Source organism: Sminthopsis crassicaudata, chromosome 6 (genome assembly GCF_048593235.1).
Source record: "Sminthopsis crassicaudata isolate SCR6 chromosome 6, ASM4859323v1, whole genome shotgun sequence".
NCBI classification, from domain to species: domain Eukaryota; kingdom Metazoa; phylum Chordata; class Mammalia; order Dasyuromorphia; family Dasyuridae; genus Sminthopsis; species Sminthopsis crassicaudata.
Window position 1 is genome coordinate 35389736 of NC_133622.1, and position 10463 is coordinate 35400198.

Consider the following 10463-nt stretch of genomic DNA (forward strand, 5'->3'; position numbering starts at 1 on the left):
GCTCCTCAAAATGTACCTCCGATATCAAAGACCTGGCCTTACCAAAAAGTTCTTGAATCCATATCAAAAACTGATAAATTGAAACTTAAGAGAAACAAATTAATGTGGTATTTCCAAGAAATAAAAGATCTTTGATATAGATGGTCAAAATAAAACATAGATTGATTCATCTTAATTCCAAATGTTAGAGAAGGAAAGAAAAGCAAGACAATGTTTCATAATTCAACAATATTGAAATCAACATTCCTCCTCCTCTACCTTCTTAATGTAAAGCAATGAAAGAGCCAATAGTTCTTATCAGATTCAGTGAGCAATGGCTTTCTAATCTTTAAACCCAAAAAATAGAACCTCTTAACAGTGAAATCAGTGTTAATGAATAGAACTTTGATGAACAGGCCTGTTTGTGACTGCTTTAGGAAAAATTTCCCCAAAACAAGACTCAAACAAGTTGTGGGGGGTGTTGGAAGGAGTGCCCACACATATTTGAGTTCAATACTGAAATTTGCCTACAATGAAAAGGAGAACATTTTAAAAATAGTGAGACTAAATCTGCCCAGGTGAAGCAGAGAACTCTAAGCTAATATGCATAAAATTGGTGTCAAAAGATCTATTAAGGGGACATGAAAAGTATCTTTTGGGATGGAATTATACATAGAGACTGTCAACATTTTCTCAATTCACTAGTAACAACCCTAGTCTTCTTTTCCTGTGTTTAGACCTAACCTCAGTGTGTTCTCTCTTTAAAGATTTGTAAATCCAATTAACTACTAATTAGGAATTTCTCACCAGAAAAATGACTACACATCCATTCAGTCAACAGTTTAATTTGTTCAGTGTTTCACAAATCAAATCCTTTGCCTCTAAAAAGAACTTGTACATAGTATTGTCTTCAAATTATAGGGTGGGAAGTACATGTATACACACACACATATAGAGGCAAAGTCAGAGCAATTTTTAACAGAAATTATGTATTTATTTATGGATAAACAATGGGTTTTTTTTTGTCTTTGCTATGAATTAAGGCTTCATTTGCCTGATATTATGCATAATATATTGAAGAAAAGCCAATGCTTTTGCCTATGGAGCATTCAGAATATTTTTTCATGAAGCCATTGGGAATGATTTTTTCCACATTTCTGATATTATTGGTGCCTAATGAATAGTACAAAGTTAAATATCTGAGCTGATATCATTGCTTTTTAATTCCTCTTAAAATATCTTCATAACTCATCAAGCATCTTTTTTGTTAAGTAAGCTCTAGGAGATAGTTTTTATCTTTAAAATGTTTAACATGAAACATTTCTGAGTTTAAGAAGCAGCATGATCAATTTGGAAAATAAACAAATCAGAATACTCTAATAAGAATGGAAACACAAAATCATTTTGACATGTTATTTGATTTCTTAGGAGTTAAAAAAAAAAAAAAAAAAAACAAGCCGGTGCATTATGTACCATGAATGATAACAATTTGTCCTCTTGAGATTCCCAAATCACCAAACAACATTTGATTTTTATCAATGATGGAAGTGCAGTAGATAAAAGTATGCCTACCATTACAGAATGGTCATATATTTACTCTTGGATTAAAAGAGCACTTATTAAAAGGCAAAATTATATGTTATAAAAATGGTTTAAAATCTTGACAGTAAACATTCATTTCATTCACAACTGTTTTTTTTTCCCCCCTTAAACTGTCACCCAATAGAAATCTCTGTTCATTTTACTGTACTTCCAAAATGACATGAGAGTTCTACAGAAAGACAAACTGTTTTCATCGTGGGAAAAGAAGAGTAAGAAGTAGCATATATGGATCTTTGCATGTATTCATTTATTTTTGATGATGTACCTTAGAACTACTAAACAAATACTAAAAAGAAGTAAAATGCTTTTCCAGTTACAGGATGATCATATTATTGCAAAATTAACTACAATATACTCAATAAATTGATTTGAAAATGTTGTCTTGACACTGGTTCAATAAGGAACATACAACTATTAACTGACTTTAAATCTTCTTTGCTTTCTGCCCACACAGGAAATGTTTTCCCCACTAGATTTTAAATAAACTGGACTAAATCATCCCCTGTAATAGACAACACTTAAGATTAATTTATAAGAAAAATGGATTTAAGAGAAAGGGGAAAGGGAGGAGAATTGGGTAGAGGAGCAGTACTCAAATGAATAATAAAAGTGTAACAGGTCTCTGCAAACAAACAAACAAAAAAAAAAAAAAAAAACTTTTGTTTTATAATCAAGAATCATTAAGTGGGTTTGGATACCGTCAATGCATTTTCCAGAACCATCCCACCAGATTTTTACTTTCAAAGGTAACTGCTGACACATTAGAAGAAGATTGGGTGGCACTTTACTTTAAAAAGTAAAATGATTAGACTGCAAGCCAAAGTCAAACTCCTAAGTAATCAGATCTAATTAGAACATCCAAGGATGGCAACAGACGTAGAGCACGTTTGCCCATAAAATGCTCATCAGTGAACCCAGAATGATCCATCAAAAGCCAAGAAAAAAGGGGGAGAGGTTCAGGGTTCTCTTACTTGTACTCACCAAGTCCCCAAACGCAGAATCAGCAACAGGAGCAGAAGCCTCACCCCGCCGCAGTGACTCCATAAAAATAAAGGGAAAAGAAAAGGACTTTTCCAAGAATCCATTGAGTTTCTTCTGGTGGTTCTGAGGGGGCTACTTTAAATCTCCAAGCAGAATACTTATTCTGCCATCTCAGCAGTACCAGGGTAAGAAAGGGAGAGTGTGAGGACTGAAAAACGCCCCCAAACAGGTAGCATCAGATGCTGAGAGCACTGGAGCCAGCGTGGCCAATAAGATCGGCAAAAATCTTTGCATAAATTAGCTTTAAAAGTGTCCAGCGAATCAGAGGCTCCGAGAGGTGGGGCTCTCTTTACTAGAAAGGGAGCCCGGTCTGGTGGTCTGGAATGGATTGGGTCTTAAGAAAAAGAAAAATAAAGCCTTTTTTTTTTTGGGGGGGGGGAGTGGGGGGTTCAGAACTAGAGAACCGAGTGCTTCGGGTTTGATCAATATTCCTAAGCCAGAGAGACAGAGACTGAGAGAAAGACAGAGGCAGAGAGAGACAGACAGAGCGAGCCACACACAGAGACAGAGCGAGCGCACCAGAGAGCACTCATCCTGCGCCCTCTCCTCACCCTTCCCCCCGGCTCCGCATCCCCAGAGAGCCCAGCTCGACTTCAGGGCTGGCTGCCTTTTTCCTCCCTAACTCATCTTGGATTCCGAATTTCTCTTCAGGAAGAGAGCCACGTGATGTAGCTGGGCAGAGGAAGGCCGAGCCGCCGTTAATCTTCCCCAGACGCAGCTGAATAACTAGGGCACCTGAGCGCACTTTGGGGAGCTTGGAGAGCAACCTGTGCTGTTTGGCCTTTGGAGCTGGCTCCCTCCCTCCGGCCTATGGAGGGAGGGGACCTGCACATACCATCCTCTACAGGAGGATGCAATGGCATCGAGCACCAGCCATAAAAGGGTCTCAAAAGAAAAAAAAAAAGAAAAAAAAAAAAACCTAAAATGATCAAAATTCTTTCTTCCCCTGAACGCCGCTGCTCAGCCCTTCCCTCCCTCTCCTACTCTTAGCTCCTACTTTACCTCCCTAAGAGCGTCCGCTCTCTTAACCCCTGAAGCTTCTTTCCTTTTGCATTTGCTAAGCTGGGGGGAGGAAGGGGGCTGCTCCCTAACTTCAGAGCCATAACGCGAGTTGAGTTTGCAGCTGAGCCCTGGGTTGCCATGAGAACCAGAAAGCCTTGCGGCGGCAGCTGGAACAACTGTCTAGGTTCGGGCTGACTGGGCTCGGTGCTGGCGTTCTGTTTTCCTTAAATCCCCACCTCCGAGCGTCACTGCGCCGGGCAGGGATTGCTGTGTGTCTCATCAATCATTCCCCAAGCACCTGGACTTGCTCTTGTTTCGAGCTGGATCGCATTAGCTAATTGGGCTCACCTAAACTATGGAAGGCTGTGGTTCTGTGGAAGAGATAAGGTGACCCTTTCCATCGCCCCAGCGGAAGTCCCCCAAACGAAGACAGCGGTATAGTGATGAGGTTACAGAGCCACATTTTCTACCAAAATTGACCAATTTCAAGTCTCCGATTCTTGTTGTTAATAACTGGAGGCTACACTGCTGGGTCTGTGTGCGTGCGTGGATGTTTTCCTGATCATTGATTCTCCATTCAGTTCAGATCTTCTAAAATAGGCTGTTTTTCTTGTGGCTACCTTTATCTCACCCTGTCCTGTGAATTCTGTTAAAAATGACATCTGGACTAAAGAGTTGGAATCAAAACACCTTTTCATCCTCATAGATTCTGAGGGATCTGAGTTAACTAAGTCTGGTTAGTTAACTAAGCAGAAAGACATGCAGTGGCAAATGTATTTTGTATAACTAGTGGAGCTACACGTAAGAAACACAAAGCGAATACTGATCTGATCAGTGTTTTCTGACAGGATTCAGTAGAAATGTATTGTGTCTAAGTTTTCACAAGCCCATCTTGCCAAATCAAGAGAAGGCTATTTTCACTGTAATATGAATGTAATCGTATAATCAATGAGTCATGATTTTCTTCTCATTAAGCCCTGCCATCGTCTAACCATTCATTTATTAAGCCTTTTTATGATATGGACTTGAAGAAAATTGGAGAGCAAGAAAAAGTGCAGGATTTCTATTCCCATGGTTACAAATTATATGTCTCTTTAAGCAACAGATGTAAGATTTCCAATAAGAAGGTGACTATCCTCTGATTATTGCTCCTGGGTTTATAGTTCAGATAACAACGTTCATTTCTTGCTCCACAGTCCTTTTACACAATGACTCTTTATCTGGACCTTTTAAACTATATCCTTTCATTCAATCTTTCTTTAAAACATAACTCTTCTGGGAAGCAGATCACCTCCCACTGTCATAGTTAATAAAGAGTTCTCTGAAAGAATGTGCTTGCAGTCTTAACACTACAGGACCAAAATAATGATATTTTTCAATAGCAGCCATGTCTTGACATTTCACTGCCTGTCTCATTTAATCTATAAAATTGCTGAAATGAGAATAAACCACAGTCTATATTTTGCATGGGTCCCACAGCCCTTCTGGTTGTCAAGAAATTAAGCAAAGTACTCCCTTAATGGAGAAATTAAGATGTGAGTTCCTTATGTACAAGTGGAAGGAGATACTGTGCTGAAGATGATGCTAGAAGAAAGCTGCTTTACCTTTTGCTCTGGATAAAGTAGAGAAATTCTGCTTCTGGAGCTTTTGCTTACTGCCTTCTGCCACCATCTAAATTCTTTGCAGTCTCCCCTTTCTGGCCTTAACATCAGTATTACCAAAGGCCAAAATTATGACAACTGTGATTAGACGTTTTCTCCCGAGATGTGATGTGCCGAGTTGTGTTGTGGAAAATATATCCTCAGCATGGCTCGGATGACAGCCTTGCAGTATATCTGAGCCATGGCCTTGGTCCATGTTTGGCTTCTTTAGGCTTTTACCTTTCCAAATGTTCTTGGCCACAAAGCAAGTAGCTATTTACCTGATGTTCATTCTTAGTGGGAACATTCCTTATGGACCAATGCCTAGCAGAGTACCTTATACATATTATGTTTTTTTTTTAATAAATGATATTTATGGAATTGAATTGTTGAATTGAAAATGGGTTAAATCAGATTAGGTGAAGAAATAATTCATTAAATAATTCTTTTTCAATATCTCCTCCTGTGGAATTTGGTAGAATATTGAACTAGAAAGAACTGAATTTTTGCCAAAATGGTTTTATAGATTCACAATTTTTAACTTAGACAAATTAAAATCTATGATCATAAGTTTTAATTCAGGGACCTCATGATGATCTAGGTCAACCCAAAATATATCACTCAAAGACCCTAATTATTGATGTTTACATACATCTCATACTCATAACTTTGTACTCCAAACTCACACCATGATAGAATAACTACCAAGTGTCTCTAAGACAAAACTTCCGAATAGTTGGCTACATCTATGTATAATTTCAGTGACATTTTTATTTTTTTTTAGGTCTCTTTAAAATTATCTGTGTCCTCATTTATTTTTAAAGGATTTTTAAGTTACACAAAATACTTTTTATCATTTGATTTGTTAAATTTTAGATTCCAAATTTTCTTTCTCCCTCCTCTCCTCTTTGAGGAAAGTAACTTGATATAGGTTATTTATATATGTGCAGTTATGCAAAATAAATTTCCTCATTAGTCACTTGTGAAAGAAAACAAAAACCGAAAAAAGCAAAAAAATAAGAAAGAAAAAAAAAAGAAAAACAGTATGCATCAATCTGCATTTCAACTGCACCAGTTCTCTCTCAGGAGATAGCATTTTTCATCATGAGTCCTTCAGAATTACCTCAGATCATCATGTCGAGACTAGCCAAGAAATCATAATTGATCCTCTTACAATATTGCCTTTAGATGTATAGTGTTCTCTGGATACTGCTGGTTTCACTTTGTTTCAGTTTATGTGAAATTTTCTCATTTTTTTTTAACAATCTTCTCATCATTATTTATAACACAGTAGTATTGTATCACAATCATATAGGACAAGTTATTCAGATATTCCTCAATTGATGAGTATTCTCCAATTTCCAGTTCTTTTCCACTACCTAACACAGAAAAGTGCTGCTATAAATATTTTTGTACATATACTTCTTTCCACCTTTTCTTTTACAATGTTTGGAAAACAGATTGAAGTAGTAGTATTGCTAGTTCAAAGTATATGCACAGGTTTATAACTTAGCATAGTTCCAAAATCCTCTTGAGAATGGTTGGATTAGTTCACAACTCTATCAATGATGAATGTGTTACAATTTTCCCGTATCCTCTCTAATATTTATAATTTTCTTTTTTTTTTGTCATATTAGTCGATTTGATAAGCATAAGATAGTATAAGTAGAATATCAGCATTAAAGAAATATTGCATTTCTTTAATGAATTGAATTTTAGATAATTTTTCATATGACTTTAGATTGCTTTGATTTCTTCATCAGAAAATTGTCTCTTTATATATTTTGACAATTTATCATTAGGGGAATGAGTTATAAATTCTCTATATACTTCTAATTTTTTCATGGTTTGCTGCTTTACTACAAACCTTGCCTGTATTGGTTTTCTTTGTGCAAACAATTTTAAAATTTGATGTAACTTGAATTATCTATTTTGCATCCTGTAATGTTTTCTATCTCTTTGTAATAATATATTTTCCTTATCCATAGATATGAAAGATAACCTATTCCATCCTTTTCTAATTTGCTCATATCACTCATTTTGTCCTTATCTTGTTATACACTGTGAAATGGCCTATACCTTATTTCAACTAAACTACTTTCCCGTTTTTGCCAAAGTTTTTCTTTGCTTGTTTTTTCAAACAGTGGGAAAAAAAATAGAGAAAATATGAAACACCTCACTGGAAAACAGCCGACCTGGAAAAAAAATCCAGAAGACAATTTAAAAATTATTGACCTACCTGAATCCATGACCCAAAAAAGAGCCTGAATAGCATTATACAAGAAATCATTTTAAAAATTGCTCCAATATTATAGAAACAGTGGGGAAAATACTGATTTTTCCCCTGAAGGATTTTACTCAATTTTTCTGGCTGGGTGATTCTTAGTTTTAATCCTAGCTTTTTGCCCACCAGAATGTTAGGTTTCAAGTCCTCCAGTCCTTTACTAAGGAAACTGCTAAACTTTGAATTATCTTGACTATGGCTCCATGATATTTAAATTATTCCTTTCTGGCTAATTACAATATTTTCTTCTTAAACTGGAAGCTCTGGAATTTAAGCAATTTAAAGAGTTTTTATTTGGGGAGCTCTTTAAGGAAGTGATTAGTGGACTCCTTCATTTTCTATTTTTCTCTCTAGTTCTTCCATATGAGGGCAATTTTCTTTGTTTCTTGAAAGATGATTTCTATACTCTTTATTTGATCTTGGCTTTCAGATAGTCATTAAATTATCTCTCTATTTTCCAAGTCAGTTTTTTTTTTTTCAATGAGGTATTTCCAATTTCTTCTGTTTTTGTTTTTTTGTTTTTGTTTTTGTTTGTTTGTTTTTTTTTTTTTTTTTTAATGTGCTTTTGATTTTATTTGATTTTTTTCTTGTTATCTCTTGGAGTAATTTACTTCCACTTACCCAATTCTAATTTTAAATGAACTTTCTTTAGTGAAATTTTGTACCACTTTTTCCATTTGGCCAATTCTATTTTGTAAGCATTCTTATCAGTAGATTTCCCTCCTCGTTCACCTTTGGTCCATTCTCTAAATTAAAGATGTTATTTTCATGTGTGTGTGTGAGCACCCCCTTTACAAAGCTGTTGACTCTTTCTTTTTGGTTTTTGAGTATCTGTCTCATTTCCCCTCTATTTTTCCTCTACGTCATTTATTTTATTTTTAACATTTCCTTTGAATTTTTCCCGGGCCTGAGATGAATTTACTGTTTACTTTGAGGCTTTTCTTTGAGTTCATTGTCTTCTGTCTTTGTGATTTAGACATTTGTCTCTCCATAGTAATTCTGTATAATTAAGTTCTTTATTTTATTTTATTTTTTAAAATATTTTTTCCAACATATTTCTTGAATTTTATATTTATGTTTAGGTTTGGTTCTGCTCTCTGGTTGGAGGGGGCACCAGCTTCAAGATTTTTATGGTGATGTTTTCAAAAGTAGTTCTGAGGGACTATGAGTTCTCAATTCTACCAAGGTTGTATGATTAAAACCGAGATTTGGTCAGTTTTCCTAGACATGTGCTCTGATCTGTGAATGACCACAAGCATGTTTTTTTTTTTGTTTGTTTGTTTGTTTTTGTTTGTTTGTTTTTTCATTGTGAAACTGTTAGCAGGTTCTGCACTACTGTAATTTCCCTTTTTACCTTAAGAATGTGACTCAAAACCATTTATGGACAATGCAAGTCCTACTGCCAATGGCAGTAAAGGGTCTTCTTATTCTCTTTCTGACCAATTATGTAACCTTTTAAATCATTTCTCACTGAAAGCTCCAGAAGCCCACTTTTGGTTTCCTGTCTGCATTCAAAAATCATAAAGACCTGCTGCTGACTTTCTGGGCAAGGTCTTTGATGGCTTGGCCTGGCCTGGCTTGTTGAGAAAGACCTTTCCTGCTGATCTATTACACTGCCTAGGGTTGAATAAAATGTTTCTTTTCATGATTTTGCCATTACAGAATTTGTTTTGAGACATTATTTTAATATTATTTAGAAGGGAATTTGAGACAGCCCCTGTATTTAATCTTCCATGTTAGCACTGTCCATATTTATTTCTTCATTTCTTATAGTCCAATTATATCCTACCATATTGACATATAAAATTAATTTAGTTGATAAGCATACCAGTAGTTAATAATATGTTTCTTTTCTCATTAAATTGAAATGAGATGATGCAGAGTGAAGTTTTTACTATAACAGAAATGAAAACAAAAAATGTCAAAAGCCTTTATAAAATGAAGAATGAAGTCCACAATAAAATCAGAAAAAAAATTGTGAAATAATGTTGGAGTTGATGGTTGGTTTTTATCCGTTTTTTATCAAAGAGGACCAAAATGGCATCATTATGATCAGATCAATAGAAGCTTAGAATGTTCTGCCACAGGTCTGACACAAATATAAACATTTGGGATGGCTTATCTAACTTTGTGTTCTTTTGTTTAATCTGAGAAAATTTGATTTTGCTTTGCTCATAGAACACAACATCTTTTATGATGAGGGCATGCCATGGTGGGTGGTCCTGTGCTGGTGTCTCCCATGTCATACAATCAATTCTAAAGCTCTTAAGAAAGACCTTGAGAGTGTCCTTGTATAGCTTTTTTTTTTTTTTTTTTTAAATTTTGGGATCACTTGCCTTGTGTGAGTTCTCCACAAAATAACTTTTTTTGGCAAGTGTATATTTGGCATTTGAACAATGTGGCCAGACTAAGGGAGTTGTGTTATATGCAGTAGAGTTTGAATGCCTAGCACTTTAGTTTGAAAAAGGACCCTCAGAGTCTAATATCTTATCTTGACAAGTGATCTTCAGTATCTTCCTAAGACAATTCAAATGGAAATGATTCAGTTTCCTGGTGTGGCACTGGAATACTGTTCAGGTTTCACAGATATACAAAAATGAGGTCAGCATAGTGGCTCTGTAAACCTTCAGTTTGGTAGTCATTATAATACCTTTCCTCTCCCCCATTTTCCTTTGGAGCTTTTCAAATGCTGAGCTAGCTCTGGCAATGCATGTGTCAATCTCATTATCAATGTGGGCATCCATAGGAAGTACACTACTGAAGTAAATGAAAATTTATGCATAGCATTCAAACCTTTACCATTTGCTTAAACTGATGGTATCACATATAGAGGGTGTAGTGCTGGCTGATGGAATACCTACATTTTCTTGGTGTTAATTGTTAGGCCAAAATTAGCACAAATAGCAGATAGCTAA

The 10463-nt window shown here is 35.6% G+C and overlaps 1 protein-coding gene across 1 annotated transcript in view; it reads right to left on the reverse strand.

Moving 5' to 3' along the window:
* GABRG1 (gamma-aminobutyric acid type A receptor subunit gamma1) overlaps positions 1 to 3156 on the reverse strand; it is an 89723-nt gene extending 86567 nt beyond the window's left edge. The window contains exon 1 of the mRNA XM_074273559.1: positions 2563 to 3156. Coding sequence (XP_074129660.1) covers positions 2563 to 2666 — 104 coding nt within the window. The 5' untranslated portion in view covers positions 2667 to 3156. The remainder of the gene's footprint in view (positions 1 to 2562) is intronic.
* Between the last annotated feature and the right edge of the window lie 7307 nt (positions 3157 to 10463).